This window comes from Dicentrarchus labrax, unplaced genomic scaffold, assembly GCF_905237075.1.
Source record: "Dicentrarchus labrax unplaced genomic scaffold, dlabrax2021, whole genome shotgun sequence".
NCBI classification, from domain to species: Eukaryota; Metazoa; Chordata; class Actinopteri; family Moronidae; genus Dicentrarchus; species Dicentrarchus labrax.
Genome location: NW_026136721.1, coordinates 23,246,723 through 23,266,489, shown reverse-complemented (window position 1 = coordinate 23,266,489; position 19,767 = coordinate 23,246,723). Strand labels below are relative to the sequence as shown.

At 41.3% G+C, this 19,767-nt stretch overlaps 1 protein-coding gene across 2 annotated transcripts; it reads right to left on the bottom strand.

Annotated features, from left to right (window-relative positions):
• Positions 1-69: 69 nt before the first annotated feature.
• lcorl (ligand dependent nuclear receptor corepressor-like) lies at positions 70-19,555 on the bottom strand. 2 transcript variants are annotated; one of them, XM_051386004.1, is made up of 8 exons: positions 19,435-19,555; positions 18,448-18,513; positions 16,539-16,627; positions 15,001-15,127; positions 14,176-14,400; positions 13,797-13,878; positions 2,302-7,583; positions 70-2,195 (listed from the first exon to the last, which is right to left on the bottom strand). In XM_051386004.1, the coding sequence occupies exons 1-8, from the start codon at positions 19,526-19,528 to the stop codon at positions 2,188-2,190; spliced, it is 5,973 nt and encodes a 1,990-aa protein (XP_051241964.1). In that variant the 5' UTR covers positions 19,529-19,555; the 3' UTR covers positions 70-2,187. The 2 variants fall into 2 exon arrangements, with proteins under 2 accessions (XP_051241964.1, XP_051241965.1); XM_051386005.1 differs by lacking the exons at positions 70-2,195; positions 2,302-7,583 and adding an exon at positions 8,340-12,748.
• Positions 19,556-19,767: the final 212 nt, after the last annotated feature.

Below are 19,767 nucleotides of genomic sequence, written 5' to 3'. Positions count from 1 at the left end.
CTACAGTGGAAACTATAGGATGGGTTTTTTTGCATTTCACTAACTACTACAAACCACACTGCTCACTGGTTATTTCAAAAGACTCTTTATTGTTCCGATCACAGATACCTCTTTGTTGCATCTGTAATGGACAGTATAAAAACACAATAAAGAAAATATACAACAGATGTTTAGCACCAGGTTCTTCAACAGAGGGCTGATAATTATTTATCACAAGACCGAGCCACCTCACCGCCATTGTGTTGAAATGGCAACCATAGTGACACATACAAGGGTAGTCAGACACACAATACACACTACAGGTTTAAGTTTTGACCTACAGCCAGACAACTTGGATCTTTTAGAGGGCAGGAAAACATGATATTGATCCAAGATTAGTGTTTATCGATCATTTGTCTGGCCTTGTCTAGCACACGGTTGATAAGCAAAAGAGCAGTAGGCCTAGCTGAGCCGCAGGGGAGGTAGGCGTCTTGCTGCAAATTGATTAAAAACGAAGGAAACCTTAACAGCAACACAATTCCCACCTGCATTTAAACAGTAAATTATGCTAGTATGGTAAAAAATATTCAATGCTATTATTACAATTAAGGATCTATAATTTTTCTGCTTCATTGAGGAGGGAAAAAAAGCAGGTGGGAAAAAATACAGTTTGTATAGCAGTGTCTTTTAAGATCACATTACATGGCTATGGAAACAACTGAAGTAACATCCCAGGCCAACGGTACTTGCGTACATCCATTCGTCTGTCAGCAATAAAATAATTACTACATACTGATAAATCATCTGGGTTTGTATTGCACCAAATATATTCTCTAGTTTTACAGTAGGGTTTGGAAGTGGGACATGGGGTGTGCAAAATATGGGGGGAGGAATCTGTGTAGTAGGATTAATAATCTCAGATGGAATAGTGCAAGAAGGAGATCTGACACCAACGTACAGTATATGCTTTGGGTGAAAACAAGACAAATCGCAAAAAAAGATACGATCCCACAAACCAACAAATGAATCAGAGTCTACTGTCTACAACTGCATAATGCCATATTCTTCATTTCACATATACCTCTACATTTTGTGGGATTGTTGGGGTTGAATAATAAAGTCATTTAGAACATGTATGTTTGTGCTAATTGCAGTTTGGTGCCAAGACTTGCAAATATTGATGGAAAATAATGAAAAAGAAATCATGACATAAAATATTTGGTTTGGACATTTTCTAGTTGGGGCCCATACACGTATAGTGTTTTTCCACCAAATTATCTCTAGTTCCGTTCAACCTTTGTGCTATCTAGCGAACCAGCCTGCATTTCCAGCCTGTTTTGAGCAGAACCATTGTAATCAAGAGTGCATCATCAACAGCGGGCGCCATAAAATGCACAACGGCCTGTAGAAACAAACACACCCTCTTTGGTTGTGCAGAACAGAGCCGGTTCCCTGTTGGTGGAAAAGGCCTAACAGCGATTGGGATAAAGATGGGGTTTGGTAGATTCCTTCATTCAAACCGCATTTTTGGCTACTGGCTTGCAATTCAGTGACTAAAGCATCAAAGAAATATATTGCAAACAAGGCTAGGATCAAGAGTGTCAGTAAATTTCAACATACTTTCCTCAAATCTAAAATACAAAACAATTTGGAATTTAAAGAGTTACAAAGTGACTATAAATAAAACATTTAATGATGGGGGATTTTAGAGCTGTACACGTCTATGGTGGAGATAACTTAAAGTATTAAAAGCTGTTACTAGTTTTAGCTAAAGATTTACAGAAAAAGGTAAATGTCAGAAAGAAGTGCCGGCCTTGATAATGAGGTATTTTTTAGGGGGGAGATGGCAGTCTTAATGCAGTCAAGCTTTGTCTCTCCTTCCAATACAGCCACTCTTGACAGGGCTCACTGTATAAGCACTTATCCCATTAAAACTCTGTTTGACGTAATGATTTGATCTACTATACAGGTTCAGAAAGACAAAGGCAAGTTGACAAAAAAAAAAAAAAAACATTCTGTACATACGGTACATATCCATGGATAAAAATAGTGCAACATCAAGCTTTTGTTAAGTTAGACTGCTACATAATTGCTGAGTGTAAGACTGAACCATAGTGGGATGGTCAGTCCATGTGGTCAGCTCAATGTCCAAAGGCACCACGTTAAACCACAGTCCCTTTCCCAGGTCGGATGAGACCTCACGCTTCCTTAATTTTCTGTTAGAAAGGAAAGAGTACAAGTTGATTTTGTGGTGTTTTTAAACTGAAGCTTATTAAAAGTTGATGTGTGATATTCAATAAAAAAAATGAGCAAGATAGTTACCCAACACAAAGTCGCACCATCTCGGTCCGGTTAGGCCCCTCATTCGCGATTGTCTCAACATTTTCGCTGGTGGTGGTTGTGGTGGTTCAGTAGACACAACCCCGGGACTTTTGTACTTGCCTTTCTGCCTCCCCACTGGCATCTCATCCTGCTCCTGGACTGATTTAGTTGCAGAACCTGCAAGCTCTCTTGAGGCAGTCCTCTTCATGCTCCTTTTTCTTTCAGTTTTCACAGCTTTAACAACTCCTACCAGTTCTCTCTCCCTTCCTGCAAAGAGGTATGCAGAAAGTGACCCATCATCCAGTGTCACAGTACAGGAGTCGCACTCTTCCTCAGTTGATTCATTGTCTGGAGAGTTGATCTTCCTCAGAAAAACCCGGCATTCCTTTAGCGTCTCAGGACTCCAGGCTTTAGAGCAAATGTTCTGCTCTTTGGGTACATCCACAGGCTCCTGAGTTTGGTCAACAGAACCGGTGGCAGAACTGTTCTCCAAACAGTCAGATAACTGATACTTTGCTGATGCCTTACGTTTTGGTTGTAGTCCAGTCAATGCATTTGAAAAACTTGTAGCTAGTTTCATGTTTTTCTTATTCCTCTGCCTCTTTCTCCACTTCTCCCTTTCCTTCCGGGTTAGGAACCTTGTACTTGCTCTAAATAGAGTGGCCTGGTATTTGCCAAATATGCTGCTTTTCCTCCATTGGTCTCCTTGATTGAGCCTGCCTGTTGCAGATCTGGGAGTGAAAAGTTGTCGCCTAATATTACGTGTTGATCTAGGTGCCCCAATCCTCTTTCTCAACCTTCTTTGAGCCCGTTGGTGTTGCAGAGGACTCTTTGGCACAGTTTTGGCAAATTTCTTGATGTGTTTTCGGAGTCGCTCTGCCTGAGGACTGTGGCAGACACTTTTTTTATTGGTCGTACGGGGGAAGTGCATGAGTTCGTAAGGGTTACGGGAGCTTGCTTTCTTGACAATAGCCAGAGACTGAGTCTCCGTGGTCTGCATAAACCAGGAGCAGAGCTGTTGCATGCTACAGGACCTTGGTTTGTTGGGAGAACAGTCGAAAAGCGTTCGAACCACAGAGGAATGTTTTGACTTCCTGTTACTTTTGGTGCCTAGTTTAGAATTAAAGGCAATTTCTTTCTCTTGATTCTCCACAGTGTCTGAGACCCAGGTGTCAGAGATGAGTCGTATTCGCCTGGCAAGTTCCTGGTTCATAGTCTTGCCCTGGGCTGATGCTGCCCACCACCTTAGCGTCTCTTTTGGGGTAAAGATGGAGTCTACAGACACCTCTGCCACTTTGCTCAGGTCCTGAGAGATGTTCTTCCTCTCTTGTCCACAGAGCTGTCTTTTCTCCCCTAAAGTTTCTACATTAATCTGTTGTCCCGCCTGTCTCCTTTCATTGCTGGCCTTGTTTAGCAGAAGTTTTTTAGAGCGCCGTAGCAGAGCAGCTGAGGTGGCAACAGCGTGTAGAAAGTGAATTGAGGGCTTTCTCACTCTCATTGAGTGACGCACTGCTACAGGCTGATTTTGCAGTTTGTCTTTACTTTCATCCTTTGTTTCTATCCCTTCCTCAGTTGGACTGCTTTTGCTTGTTGATTGACAGCTGATTGTCCAGGGCTCTTTGGCAGTTTTGAATTCTGGTAGAAGTTTTTTCTTACGAATTAGCGATTCAGGAGACTGCCGAGTATCCTTATTTATCTGAATTTTACGCTGTCGAGGTGATACTGTGGTTACTGTAACTGAGATACCAGAGATTTTAACTTTTGCAGGTCTACCTGGTTTCCTTGAGGGTACAGAATCATCCCGCTTCTGACATTTGATGTTACTGCTAGATTGAGGGGTAGACTCTTTCAAAGGGGAGACAAAATTTGATTCTTTTGACAATTCTGTTGAAGTTGTTTTGACACTACCTGAGCTGATGTTAGAGTTGTGCATTAATGCCCTGTTCATGCCCAAGTCACTTTTAAGGCGTACTGCTTGCCAAGCATGATGGAATTCTGTTTGCAGCTGTTCAAAGCCCTCAGACACAGTTCGTTTATTTCTCCTTGAACGACCATACACCACTGTTATTTTGAGGTTCTTGTTTACATTCTCCTTAACGTCAGATGGTAAATCAGACTTTCCATTTACCGTTTTTGTCCCTATTACTGAATCAACAGCCTTCGGCTTGGGTGGTCGACCAATTGGCCTCTTGACTTTTTGCTCCAGCTGCGGTCCCAGCTTCTTTGGCCGACCTGGTCGTCTTTTTGGAGGAGTGGTTTCATGAAAAGATAGTGAGTCACCTGGTGATCTCTGGCACTCAGTTCCAGCTATACGCTTTGTTGGAGTACCTTCACCTGACCTTCTGGAACATGTTTTGGGTGATGAGGACGCTGACTTGGGTGAAGAGGCAGACTTTGCTGGTGAAGAAGACTTGCTTGGCGAAGAAGCTGACTTGGCTGGCGAAGAAGCTGACTTGGCTGGCGAAGAAGCTGACTTAGATGGTGAAAAAGCTGATTTTGCAGGTGAGGTAGCGGACTTTAGTGGTGAAGAAATAGATTTTACTCGTGAAGTAACAGACTCAGGGCTCTGGCTTTTGTGTTTCTGAAGTGTCCCTGACCATGAAGACTCTTCACATGGGTCAAAGGGTTCCACTGCTTGTCCACTAGAACCTGCACCTGCTGATTTGAGACTATATCTGACTCCTTCCGAATCCTTTACTGGTGATACAAACATGAGTTTAATTGGACTAGTGTACTGAGCTTGGGAGCTGGGTGGGCTCTCAACACAGCTAGCAGACTTAATGATGACATCGATATTTGATGTGTTTTGGGGAGTTCTTGAAGATGTCTTTAAGTCCTGTAGTCTTTTTGGAGATGATCGTAGTCTTCCAAAAGGTTTGGCACCACAGTCACTGTCATCTGTCCCATTATCCTTGTGTTTTTTAGGACTCTTCTCTTTGGCAACCACAGTTTGTGGAAGGACATTGTTTGACTCTTGAGTAGTTGAGCCACATTGTTCTCTATGCATTGATTCAAAGGAGGGTTTGCATGTGTGCTCAGGTAATGACAGATGGGTTTTATTTCTTGATTCAAGCTGGGTGTCCTTAGCATCAGGATGTCTAGATAAGGCATCCTGGGTGCTACATGTTGATGCCTTATCTAAAGACCTTGATTCTAGCTGGGTGTCCACGGCACCTGGATCTTTAGATAAGGCATCTGGGGTGCTGGATGTTGATGCCTTTTCCTTTTGTGTTTTCTGATTAAAGATGCTTTCAGAGAAACATGCAGCAAAGAACATCTTCCTAGGCTCTGTGACATAAGAGGAGAACCGCTGTGGAGGGACAATATTTCTCCTGGATCTCCTTCCTTCATTGGAGTGGTGTGATTGACATTTCTGTTTCTCTCTAACAGGACAATGGCAATCTGGTCTACTGTCAGAATGTTGAGCTGATGGGACTTCTTCATGGTCTGCATTACTTCCAGCATCCCTGCCTATACCATCTTCTTCACAGGGCCTGCAATGCTGTTTTGCTGAGGTTGCAGTCACTGTCATCACCTTTGTTTGTACACAGTCACTGTTTGTGCCTTGGTTTCCATACTTGCACTGCAGCTCAGGGTTGGGTATTTGAGTGGCTGAGAGAGTAAGATCTTTTTCCTCACTGGATATCTCAGTTTCTTTCTCCTCTGCTTTAATGATCTGAACTTCTGTAACTGTAACGGTCTCTATCTCTTCTTTTACTTCATTCCTGTTACCTTCTGCAGTGAGAATGTTCAGTGGTCCCTCCCTAATTCTATACTTTTCTACAGGTTCCACATCTGCCTCCATTTCTCTTTTAGACTCCTCTTTAACTAGGTTTGAATCTGATGAAGTGTTTGATGTAGTTACAGTAGCTTTTCCATCTTTCAATCGTGCCCTCTTTGATAGTGGCACCTTTCTCTTACTGTAGGACTGGTCAAACATGGCAAGGTCTCTTTTAATTTTTAAAGTTTGCCTTCTGGTTGAAGCATCATCAGTGGGTGTTGCAATAGCAGCAAGGACTTCTTGGCGACGACGGAGGCGGGTATTTGGTGACTTGGGCTCTTTGCTATCATGGCGATTGAACAGCTCACTGAGATTGTAGTCACTAGCACTGCCTGTATGAAGCACTGTGGTGATGATTTCAGTCAGCTGAGAATCAGCGTGAAACTGCACGTTCTGACTGGTTAAGGGAGACTGTGGCTGCTCCTTTTCAGAGACATAAATAGCTGTGGAAACCGAAGGTGGGTCTTTCTCTATAGGTCTGATTGTCTCCAGTTTCTCACAGAAGCGATCCATGACATCTTGCAGTGAAGTCCCACTTGGGTTTTGCTCAGCCTGACTACTTCTTAGGGTCTTACACTCTTGCTCCTTTTCCAGATCTGTTTCCTGGTGGATTCCATTCACAAGGCCATCTTTAACCATTAAGTCAGCTTCCTCCTCTTGTCCATGGTGAAGGAGGGAGGGTGGCTTTTCATCACTTTTCTTATTTATGTCTGAAGGTATAGGGGACAGAGGGGGAGGAGAGGGGCTCTGCTCTCTCTTCAGGACAGGACAAGGAGGATCCCCATCTCCAACCCCTGTTTCTGTTATGTTCCTGACCTGTGTCAGACAGGCATGGTTAGAATAACAGTGACGGGAGTGGGGGTTGTGCTGGTTACAGCAGATCGATGAGGAAGGGCATAAACTAGAAGAGGGAGTGCACAGTGAAGGGGGTTTAGGTGACGAGGGAGAGGATACAAATGAACACACTGTGTTCTTGATTCGACCTACAGCCAGGCTTTGGCAGGAAATGCAGTGCAGCCTCTTGGGAAAGAGAACAGGGCATGTTTCGCTCTTGGAACTCTGCAAAGAGCAGTAGCTGGAGTCCTGTGGAGCTTCACTTTTACGGTCTGTTAAAGGGTAGTGATGGATACTACAATTGGACTTGGAGTCTCCTGGACTATACATTGTGCTGCTATGACCTTGATGATCACAATCAGTTAAAGGGTAGTATGGGCAGCTGTTATGGACTTTACATTCACTAAATGGGACTGCATTAGGGGTAACATTATCCTGTGGGTTTACACCACAGTGACAGCAATGAGATTCAATTTGATCAACAGGTCTGTGATTAGGGAGCAACAGCAATTTTTCCTCGTGTGCCAGCTTCAGGATCTGGTAGAGTAAGGAACGGTGTGATGGGCAGAGTGAGCTGAAAACGACATCCAACGCAGAGCTCTGATGACACTTAGTCCCTCGCTGTCCCAGATCTCCCAATTTTTCTGTAAATGATTGCAGCAGGGGGCTAGAGGGAAAAATAAAAAAGATCTGTTTTACTCATAGCGGAGATGATTTTCAAGTGACAAACAACAAATGAGTAATCACACAGACTGATTATGTTTTAAGTACTACTATTATAAACTTTATATTGTGTTAATCTGGTATGATTTCCACTCCATCCATATCTGAATATTCTGTAACCATGGGGCCTGTATAATTTTATGACTTCAGCAGCCGTACCATAGATATTGTAGCTGACAATTCATTACTTCAAATTTCTCGATGCACACTTTTATAGTGAACAATGTTATTACCCTTCTATCAATTGATTTTCCCAGTTATTATTGCTGTATTATAAAAGTTGTTTGTAGCCTGCAGCATGTGCCAACTGCATTGTCTGCATTTACTAACATTAGAACACATAATATACACCAGCTTAAAATTAACCACATAAAAATGGTTAAAAGATATGAAGATATCCTCTGTATAAAATGATAGTACACACTGAAATTGACGTCTGACAAAACATCCACACATTGTGATTGCCTTGAACAGTACATACATCAATTTTTTAGCGAGTGTGCTCTGAACTATGATTAGAAAGTTTTGGGGTGGAAAGAGAAAGTTGATATTCTAGCAACGATTGTTATTTATCTCAAGCCAGCATAAAAAAACAGTTATTTGAAAACATTAACAAACAAAACAATTGTCCTGGTAAACTGTTACAAACTGAAAGACACTAAAAGAAACCATTATGTTAGTAAAATTATGACAAGGCAACTGATTAAAGAACCGTTTTATTGATGAGTTGCTGAAGGCAAACGATAACATTCTGCTAAAAGCAGAAGGAAAGATTGTAGAAACGCTTAAACCGAAATGTTTTTTTTTCCAACAGCACTTTCACCAACAAACTAACGGATCAAAAAAAACCTCTAATGTTCAAATGAACTAACAGTTAAATCAGGTCTTGTGAGTGATTAATTTCAATACAAAAGCAAGTCATTGATTTAAATAATATTAAAATTACGTGTTTGATAGTGGATATTATTTCTAACAATATAAGTATTGTTTGCACCCAGACCTGTTCAACTGGGCTGGATATAGTACAAGAGTGTTACATTCTGTAGTGTTACTGTTGAGTTTGTTATAATCAAATCATTTTTTTAAATCACAAATAATCTCATCTTAACATAAGCACTAAACAACCACAATAGTCAGGGGTTTCATTTCAGGACTTAATAAATTATATAAGCTAACATTTAAAAGCGTTCATGCAGTTGTAGCAATACACATTTCACATTGCATCAAAGTGCCGCATCACAAATCAAGAACTACAACAATCAAACCAGTAAAATCACAGTTCTTTAGCACAATCAATAAATAAGTATGCAGCAACAACACTAAACAGGTTTCTACAACAAAAATGCTTTTTATAAATCATAGTGCAATAATTGATTTATGCATAAATAGCAGATTTCTGATAACTCGTTTCAAAGATTTGCCAGCAGTTCAGTCAAAAAAAACCAAACCCAAAACAAAACAAAAAAATGCCCTAGGCTCAATTTGAAAACAAGCCCAGGTGTGTTCCCAGAATATACTCAAACAATTAACTTTTTCTATTTTTTAAGAGGTGTTTAGGCTTGTTTACAAACTGGCCCTTTGATATAAATAGCAGATACTTCCCAGAGTAGAGACATCATACTGCACTATGCTGTAGCCCCAGACACAGGCAGGCAGTGTACTGTTATGAGTGGAGACATTCAGGAGCGGAGACATCAGTATTTGTACAGTTGCCAAAGTTACAAATAAAAAGCTTTACAATTAGCCTTAAAATGACAAGTTACACATAGAAAGATAACCAACAAGGACAAATACTTGCACCAGGAATCTCTGTTTCCTGGTTGCAAGCTGAGATACATGGCAGATCTCCTGTAAATGCCGCAGGGCAGAGTTAAAACCATTTTTAAAAAATTCCTTCACACTCCACTTAATGGCTGACAGTCTGTATAATAATCTACTTGAAGAAGTTAAAATGTTGTTGATGGCAATATATTTACACTTAGGTGTTGTTCCTAAAGAGACAAACAGCTCTAATATGAGCTCATACCCCAGTAGATTCAGTATCATAACACAGAAGCCTTGATGTGAAACCTGACACTGGGCTATAGGCCGAGAAAGTTCAGAGGTATATGTGGCAACGAGGTTAGTGTGAGTGAGAGTGAGAGTGAGAGAGAGAGAGAGAGAGAGAGAGAGAGAGAGAGACACAGGCAGGCAGGCTGACATCACAGCAAAACAAATCGAAGCAGCTTTGTGTGGGTAACCCTGAACTGCTGCTTTGGTAGTAGCACTGTTAATGGAAATAGGCTCATCTCAGAGACAGACATGAGTGTACACGCAACATTTAGCATTTCCCCAGACACAGACAAAGAAGCCTGTAAGCATCGTACTGAATCAAGTCCTCTGCCTATGTTTCACCACAAGCTACTGTAACCTCAAGTCGCCTACACAATCAACCATCAATAACATCTAACCCTATCGGTACACTAAATTCTAGGTGAAATTAGCTTCTTTGTTGTAGCTACGCTTCTTTGTGCCTGGGAAACGGTACAGTAGCGTAAAGTTTTAAGCAGCAGTCATGTATGAGGTTTACAGTAATACAGCTACAGTAGCAGAATCAGTAAATATCTGTGATAATAAAAAGAACATCTTTCACAAACAGTACACATACACAATAACATATTTCCCAAGCTTATCAGTGCACATTTTAAAACATGCTGCACAGTTGCATTCCAACTACACTCAATACAATGTTCAGACTAGCTTGCACAAATAGAGAGGAAAACTATGTGGACAGGAAATGGCTTTGTTAAGCTAATCTCTTTAACAAAAACTCATAATGAAGATGTAGCCACCACAGCACTTTGTACTGTACAATCTCCCTGTTTGTAGAGGTGTCTACCAATAGCAATGAGTTTTTAATCTGTTATAATGGCTCTAAGTCACTTCAGTAGCCTAGGTAAAATACCCAGAGAGAGATAGAAAGCTGCAAATGACAATCATCAACGCTCCATTAACAAGGAGCTTTAAGAATTGAATCAAACCTGAATAACCTAATAACCTAACAGCTAGCAAACATGAGAGTCACACTTTATTTCTTAGCTCTAGCCCACAACTGTGTTTCTCATACTTGATCCTGGGCAATCTGGTGGATAACAATCAATGTCAGTTTTTCTCCTTGAGGGAAAAACAAAATCATAGAATTCTGAAAACAAAGTTGAGAACTTTATGAAGCTCTTTAAGGATAATGCTGGTGTTTGTTTTTATCTGGTTATTACCAACAAATTTCCTAACAAGACCAAAACCAACAACAGATTTTTCCTTATAAGTATAGTCTTTTAAACCACAGACTGATAAAAATGATATCTCTGTACTGTAGAACTTCATTGTCATGCAGAAATGACTATAATGCACACCTGTAAAACAGGGGCACAGGAGAATAAGATTAACTTATAAAAGGTGATGGACTAAAGCAGCAAAGTTTCAGTCACATGAGATAAAAGTTTAACAGTTATTTAATGCATTTTGTGCAGACACATCTGACACTTTGCCACCAAAAAACTATTAAAGAAACTTGTGGCTTCTGAAAATTTCAATACATGAGGCTTTGACCACACATATACTACATGTTTGTAGGATAAAATTAATTTTTAGTTTTGGTCTTTCCACAGGTTGATTTGTTGATTTCAATAAACAGATAATATAATGCAAGCCATATCCTTAAAGATCGTTTAGCTTTAGTGATAAAACCTGAAGCTACGAGGAGTTTGTTGAGTTTAGCAGCCCGTGTGAACAAAAGCTGCAATGAGCACCACTGCCTCTTGAAAAATGCTGAACCTCGTAACTGCTTTAATCAAAGCCCAGAGACTGGACCAGGACTAAGCTAGAGAAATGCTAAAAGTATGACTATCACATTACAGACACATAGTTAAAAGACCTGAATATCGATATCCATATAATTTGTAAAGGCATGTGTTGTGTTTTAACAAATGTCTCCAGAAAACATTTATCTTGTAAGAGGTGATGAGTTCAAGTGTTGAGGAGTTCTGGAGGCGTTTCGTGGTCTAGAACCTCTTTGCGTCAGCAGCTGAGGCAAGAGTCCCTGAGTTAGTGGAACCGGTCGTGGTACCAGATCCAGATGAGTTGGAATTGGATGAACAAAAGTTGGCAGATTTCTTCTTGGGCGGGTTCTTCAGTGTACCAGTACGCTCTTTGACTTTGTATTCCAGTGTGCTGTGCGGCACGCCATAAACACCCTGGGCCTTTGACACACTCATGCGACCTCCCATCACCATGGTGATGGCCTCTTCCAGCAGGTCGTGGTCATACTGGCGGTATCTTCCACGTTTCTTTCTCGGCTGCTTGTCTTTATCCCGGCCTCCTGCCCCCTCTTCTGAATCATCCAGCGAAGACCCGCGTGGTCCCAGGCGATGAGGTGACTGGTTGGCAATGCCTGGACAGCCATGTGGTAAGAAAGGAGGTCTAAGTTTGAAGAGCGATGAAGGTCTAGCAGTAGCTGTTGATGAACTGGCAGTACCTTCTGTTGATGAGGTTCGTTTAAGTTGATTTTCAGCCGCGCTGCAATTCTCAGCTGGGATTGACCTGTTATGGTCAGACACGGAACGGACTTGAGGAATACGCAGGGGCGTAGGTGACTCCAGACTGGGGGTGGGGCTTGGTGGTGGCTTGAGCGCATCCCTGAGCTGGGGAAAAGAGTGGGGGAGGGTCTTCTGTAGACCACTCGGCTGATAAAAGCTAAGAGAGGATGAAGGGAAACTCAAATCTCCATTCTCCTCTGCTACTCCTCCAATTTCTGCCCGCTCTGCCCACGCTGCCACCTTCTGCAGAACAAGGCGGGCTTCACCACCAAACATTGATGACATCACATTGTAGGATGTCACTTCATCCCTGAAATCTCTGCCTCCTGGTGCAAGTTGATGAAGCATCCCCAGCCTTCCCTCAGCCCAGCCGTCCAGACCTTGCCTCAGGGTGTGAAGAGGTATTCCATAAAGCAACGCAGCCCGCTGCTCTTGCAGCCTCCCTGAACGTATATCCTTCAAGGCCTTGGACAGCAAACCCTCAGACAGCTCCAAGCTCCTCTCAATGTACTCCTCCTTCTGCCTGCGCTGCCTCCTAGGGATGGGAGGACCAAACAGCAGGGTCAGGATGGAGGTGGTTTGATTTTGGCATAGGGGACAGGGGGGGGTGCAGAGCGAGGGGTCCACTCCTTTATGCCTTGTGTTGGTAACATCACTGCGACTCTTATCTTTCATGTCTGTCTGTTCTCAGTCTGTTTCTGTGCCCTCACACACACACACACACCCACACATACACACACACACTGCTGCGTGTCTCTCATGCACACACACATTCTTTGTGTGTGTGGCAAAGCCTCTTCACGTCCAGGTGGGACAGTCTGTGAATGGCTGGGGTTACTTTGGCGCTCACACGTGATATCCTTCAGTGAGAGTCCTACATGCTTGAAGGTTGAATAATCAAACTCATCATAAGTGGATCAGTAAAAAAGGAGGTAAAATCGTTGTGAGATACTGCAATGTTCTCCTCATTGTACAATCCTGAGCTGTTGGCAAATGTTATAATACGGTGTCATTGCTGTGACGTTACCGCTCAAGATATAAAAGAGTCAACCCCACAGAACACCAAATGCAAGCTTTCAATTAACAATGAACTGACCCAAAGCACTGCTAAACATAGGAGTATCCATATTATTCTGGCCAGAGAGGTGTTAGTTAGTTAACTTAAATCAAGCCGTGCTGGTAGAAATTACACAACACAGTATTAATGCTAATCTCCCAATCTTAGCCATACTATACACCTAAAGGGAAATGCAGTAGATAATAGAGCTGAACTCAGAAATTGAGATTTCTTCACATGCAAAAAAAAGTATTTCAATGTATTATTGTATTTTTAAAAAAAACCCCAGTTTTAACCAATAATAATGATGGGGGTTCCTTGTGCAGGCTGTATAACACACAAATGTGTGGACAGAGGAAATCCAATAATTAAAAATTCTTACCCTGGGGTGCCCGAGTAGCACACCTGGTAGAGCTGGTGTCCCACGTACCAAGGCTGAGGCCTTGCTGCAGCGGCAGCCCCCCCCCTCCCTTCCGTCATTCCTCAGCAGTCATAAAAATAAATTAATAAATAAAATAACTCTTACCCTGAGGCTCTGTGATTAGATGAGGATTTTGATGAAGTTGCTGAGCAGGCAGAGTTCCTGTTGGAGAGGTCGAGCACGCCATCTGTTACAAGAAGAATTATTCAAACTGGTTAGGGTTTGAGTTACAGTACTTTGATACTTTCAGCGGGCGTCATCTTGAATGAGCGTAGTGCCTTTAGGCTGCAACGGTGAGGGAAAAAAACGTTTGTGGTTAGCGGACACACTGAAACAGAATCAACTTTTGAAGAAACGCAACACCGCTGCATGACCCTGCAGCTACACCGACACCTGAGTTTGAATGTGGCCTGAGAGTCTGGAAAGCTGGAAACATTTATTTATTGGCTTTGAATTCACAATAAGCCTGCCTTACTTTCCCTACCTGGTTCACTTTCACTCTCTTTCTCCTCCTGGGTTCGGCTCACTGTGAGGTCCAGAGGGGCATCTGATGTTTCTGACAGAGGTGATGAGGTCCTTGTTGTAACACCATTTGTACTGGTGTGGAGTAGGCACTTGGATGCGTACTCCAAGGCAAACTGATGTATCATCTTCTTCATCAGCTCCTGAGCAACCAGAGGGATGTTGGAATCACAGCCAAGGGGAATATCTAATGAAGAAGGCACAGACACAGGAATAAGTTAAAAAAAAATACTCGATTTAATTTGAACATTTTCTGATATTTTACAATAAATCCATTTTAACAAATTTCTCCCAGTTCAGACACAAGTAACAAGTATCTCTAAAACATCCCAAATTACAGGAAACTTTTAAGTATTAATAGTTGGGAAATATCAATTTTTCTAACTCCTTTTCTGCTTTTTGCTTACATCAAGGTAGGGGTGGGCAATAATTTCTACTTAAAGATTTGTTTTACAAAATTATTGTAATTATTATTACGATAATAATCATAATAATGATGATGATGATGTCACACTATCAATATTGGCCCCTCCTAACTTTTTTAACCACAAGTCTGAGTTGAAAGTTGGAAGTTAAGCAATCTGGAGCCTTTCAGGACAGACGAGTCCTGTTTTTCCATTACACCAATTTAGAGCATCGTTACATAATTCTTCTAGCTGATAGATAGCAACTGAGTCACTACAGGGAAAAAGCTGATAGCTGTGCGCCTACAACAGGAGCTTTTAGTGTACCATAAGATAGCCCGTTTATGCTGTTTTCCAAGAGTTGTAAAAGACACCTGACTAACCTTTCTTGTGGAACACAGCCTGGAGGAACCGGTGTGCTGATTGGCTGCTCTCAGAGATGATTGGAGCTTGACAGGGAGAGTAATCAGAGGGGGAGGAGAGGGGCGACGTGGCTGCGGGTACTTGATCCTACAAGGAAAAAAGAGAAAGGATACTTTACTGAAAGTTTTTCAGATCATGAATATAGTATATCCTTAACTATATATATATATATATATATATATATATATATATATATATCTCTTAACTATTACAACTAGGGTTGGGTACCGTTACCTATACCTGGAATTCAACAACGTTATGCAATGGTACTTTTGCCGGTACTTTATGCTCTCTCTGTAAGAACAAAAATGTGATTGAATTCATACTACGGTTTTGGGCATACTAAAAATCACTCACATAACGCTACATAATAATCCTGTCAAGCTGATAAGTACACTTGCCAACTTACAGACATTAGAGCATAAATCAGGAGAGCAAACCTAACCAGGGTGTCTTCCCAATTATATTCATGATTTTTCCCAGACATATTAACGTAATAACCTCTCAGTGTTTTCATTAATTACCTAGAGTCTGGCAGCGAGCCGTAGTCTAATTTCCCCCGCCATAGATTCATAACGAACCAAAAATATTTTTACACTTCTCTCTAACACTGTGTTTTGCGCCGCAAAGCATCTCTCACTCACAGTACAAATATCAGTGATTGATTACCCCCTCCTGAACAGTCTACTGACAGTCACACTGCACAGAAACAGACACTCTTTGGCGTAGATACGGTTTATTTTACCAGCACGGACCCGTTAAAGCAAGAGTGAACAGCAGTGAACACATCAGCTGTCATTACCTCTAAAGCAAGGTGGTTAGAGTAGTTAGAGTTCAGTAGTGAAATAAGTAATATATATTACCGTCCCTGCCACACTTAACCTGTCATCCTGTGGGAAACATTGCCTCTTTTTGGAAATCATAATAAAGTTGTGCAGAGCATCCCCATTACCATAGTCACTCAAACACTCCTGCCTGCACACAGTGCGAGGAGGGGGGAGACAGTGAGTCCAGCCTGTCTGTCAACCCAGACAACGAGCTGTCTCCAGCAACTTATCCAACTAGATAATTAATTACCTAATGAAGTTGTCAATGACTTAAAAGTTTCGTTGCACATAGAAGGTTAACTTCAGTGTTGGCTGCAGGCGTGTTATCGTTAACTGTGACTGCTACAGGGGAACTCTTCAGTTTGTAGATATATTTTGTGATAAACAAGATGTCTCCAAAGGTTTACATTTTTGCATAACAAAGCCTGCATGTCCTGACTCACCGTGACTTGAACAAATTGCAGGTGCTCCCTCTCTTTCTCTCTCTACTCTACCTTACTCTCTTTTACCCAGACGCACTCCCACGTACCGCAATTTGGCACCGATTGATTTAACCTCGGTACTTGGCAGCACCGACGTAATTCAGTCGGCGCCCTTAAAAGTATCAACTGTCAATAGCTGAGCATAACCTAAATTGGCTCAAAATAAACACTATTTGCGGATTATCTTACACTGAGTTTGTCCAAGGGAAGGTTGCAGAATGAACATTGAGAGCAGCTTGCTTCTGGGGACCAGTCATCCACCTCTTCAGGTTCACAGTCTGAAAGACACAATATATCACATACCCAGGCGTTAATAAATTATGATACATTAAGGATCAAACAGCCTCCTACTGTGGTCACGATACAGAGTTTGACAAGAGGCAGAAGTGGTTTCCAAAATGCGTCATCACACCAATTTTATGCAAAGAGAACACTTTAAATGATGATCTATAATATGTATAGTTCATTTTTGAGCTTGAATGAAAACAGACCTTTCCTATGTGGATTTTTCACCAATATGACAAAGCAAAAGTACTCAAGGAGGCTCCTTTCTTAAACAAAATACATTAAAGAATATTGTTACATATTGTTTATATATTTAACCTATATATTATACATACTAAATTATATATACATATTTTGTCAACCAAGTCTAGTTGACATTGCTAAGAGCTGCTTTTTCTCTCTTACTCTGTCCTGCTTGCCACAGTATTGTAACTCGCATCACACTCTACTGTGAAAACAGTAACATCAATATATTGCCACATGCTTTTTTTCTGCATTATATACTAGAGAAAAAAATGTGAAAAAGTTTTCTCATTGGTGCAAATCAGATAAGATATACGCTGACACCAGTTTGTCTGCCAAAGACCAATGCTGGCCTACCGCCTGACTCCAGATATTTTATCTATAAATGATCTCTCAACCGATTTGCCAGTAAGTGGAATATCGACACACAAACACAAACACTCAAACTGTATTTTCACCAGATTTATCATGGCTGCCGGGTCTCTATCATTCATCATCTGACTATGTGCCTGTCTAGCCTCACTCAAACTCCAGATGGCACTGCTGACTGCACTGAGGCTGCAGATAGTGTAAAGCAAGCTGTGCTGTTTGGTTGTTAGTGCAAGCACTCTAAGCTAATGGAAATAGTAGAGTGGTGTATATCCTTCACTGACAGATGTAACAAATCTGCAACGAGTCAATAAACTACATTTCAAAGGTGACTTGACAGGATTCAATTTAGCTGAAATTCAATTTTATTCATATCAAATCTAACATTCATTACAATTAATTTGCATTATTTGTATCGGAATAAAGGGGATGATTTTTGAGTTCCTAAAAAACTACTATAATAACACATCTACAGACCAAATGACCCCCAAATAATTTACTGCCGGCATTGACATTTTGGTCTGATACATTTTTCACAGAAAAACATTCTTCTGCATGTTGTGTACCTTGGTTCTGGTGATAGTTACATGCATCCTAATCCAGCATTTTCATTCATGCTATATAGGCTCATGCCCTTACAAATAAAATTGTAGAGGAGAAACTAGGGGCCTGTGTGCCATGTACTGCTAGTGTTTTGTTTTTTTCTTGCTTCAGGTTGACTCAAGTTTGATACCACGCTCCCTTCTTAAATGAATGATCACTGGAATATTTTATGATGCAAATGCTTATTTTATATAGTACAAATGTGTTTGGTTTTTTTGTCGAAAGTTCTTCCAAACTTTGGACGTCGGGGTGTCAAGCAGCACACCTGTACAGACTGGAGTCTGACTTTTTTTGTTTTTTTTTTTTCTCCAGGAAGTGGGTGATGTGGAGCAGGTTTGATTACAGGAGCAGGTGAGAGACCCAAATACATGTAGCAGAAACACAGATAGAAACTAGATTTAAAGTTATGCGAGAATATGTGTAAATCTAAAGAGAGATTTCTAGTTACTTTTATATTTAATAATATTTCTGACATTAAAAAAAAAGTACATTGTAGGAATAAATGTGGGTCTAAGGCATACAGAAAAAAATAATATGAAAACAGCTATGAAAAGAGAAAGTAATCAAGACTATTTCTAGTACAACCACAAACACCCACCATCAAATAAATTGAGGTCTCTCAGCAGTAGTGGGCCATAAAATCCCTCCAGAATGCTTTCAAACCCTGAAAGACAAAATAAACAGACAATCATTAAATACTGGTACAAGATAACAAGACACTGCTCGACAGCTGTGTGATGCATGTTCTACCCATTTTATCCGTGTGTCTAACCGGACCAATTTGACGGCAATAACACAGGTTGTGACAGAGTGGACTCACTGACCCCCCCCACATCTGCAATACCGAGTACAATGGATACGATTCATGAATAGCACACGCGTTAATATGTCGATTTGTTTCTCGTGTTGTGTTTTCTGCCTCTGATGTCACTCTGACTAAACGTCACAAACAAGACCAAACCCGGTACACTTCGTGCGAGCTAGCCTGAAGCTAACTGCTTAAAGACGGGTTCAAAATAGAAACCGCTTCGTGGAAACCCGCTACCCGAGACCACTGGGATGTACGCTTTTCTCATGTTGCACTGACATTAGCTGCCCCAGCGCAGAAACAACCCCCTCCCCCTAAAAAAAAAAAAACAACACCGCGGTGTTAATGTTAGCAGCCCACTAGCATAGCCGACATATATGTCAATAAACAAATCCAGCCATCATTCTAACCATCGATCAACTACAAATCAAAGGATACGCCTTAATGCAACATGTTCGATATCGCCTCAGTCACACAGAAGGAGAGAAAAAACTACATGAGAGAGCTAGCACCGGCGAGTAGCAAGCTAGCTCCGAGGGACAAAGAACAAGGAGACTATGGAAAGGCTATCCCGCTGGTCCTTTATCCCGCTGGTCCTTTATCCTGCAGCTGAACTCAACGCTGCAGCTGGCCGCCTGTGGTAGCCTTCAGCTAGCATTAGTTAGCAATCTTAACGTTGTATGAGTTAAGGTGTCCCTCTGCTACCGGGCGAAATCTCATACATTTTTTTTTTTTTTTTTTTTAAACGAAATAAAAAAAACTGCACATGGATCATACCAACGCAGTGTATCAATTTGTGTCGCCAAGAATCAAGTTCCCGCCGAAACCCTTTCCTTTCGGCCGTGCATTTACAGCACTGCACGGTCGCCATTGCCCCCTCTTGGTCCCTCTGCCTGACTTCTTCTTCTTCTTCTTTTTGATTTCATTGGCGGCTGGCATCCAGCTTATAGGTGCGTTGCCGCCACCTACCGGACTGGAGTGTGGTACATTAGAAGACAGATAAAGAAGGAAAAAATAAATACTAATAATAATAATATATATATATATATATATATATATATATATATATATATATTAAAAACCTATCCATTAACCCTGTTTTCCTCAAAT

What these genes read in the sequence shown, in the direction of transcription:
- lcorl (XM_051386004.1), bottom strand. Translation starts at nt 19,528, where the DNA reads ATGGCGACCGTGCAGTGCTGTAAATGCACGGCCGAAAGGAAAGGGTTT. An exon ending in CAAATTGATACACTGCGTTG is followed by an intron (nt 18,514 to 19,434) that starts GTATGATCCATG and finishes TTTGTCTTTCAG; the next exon opens with GGTTTGAAAGCATTCTGGAG. An exon ending in AGAGAGTGAAAGTGAACCAG is followed by an intron (nt 13,879 to 14,175) that starts GTAGGGAAAGTA and finishes TTCTTGTAACAG; the next exon opens with ATGGCGTGCTCGACCTCTCC.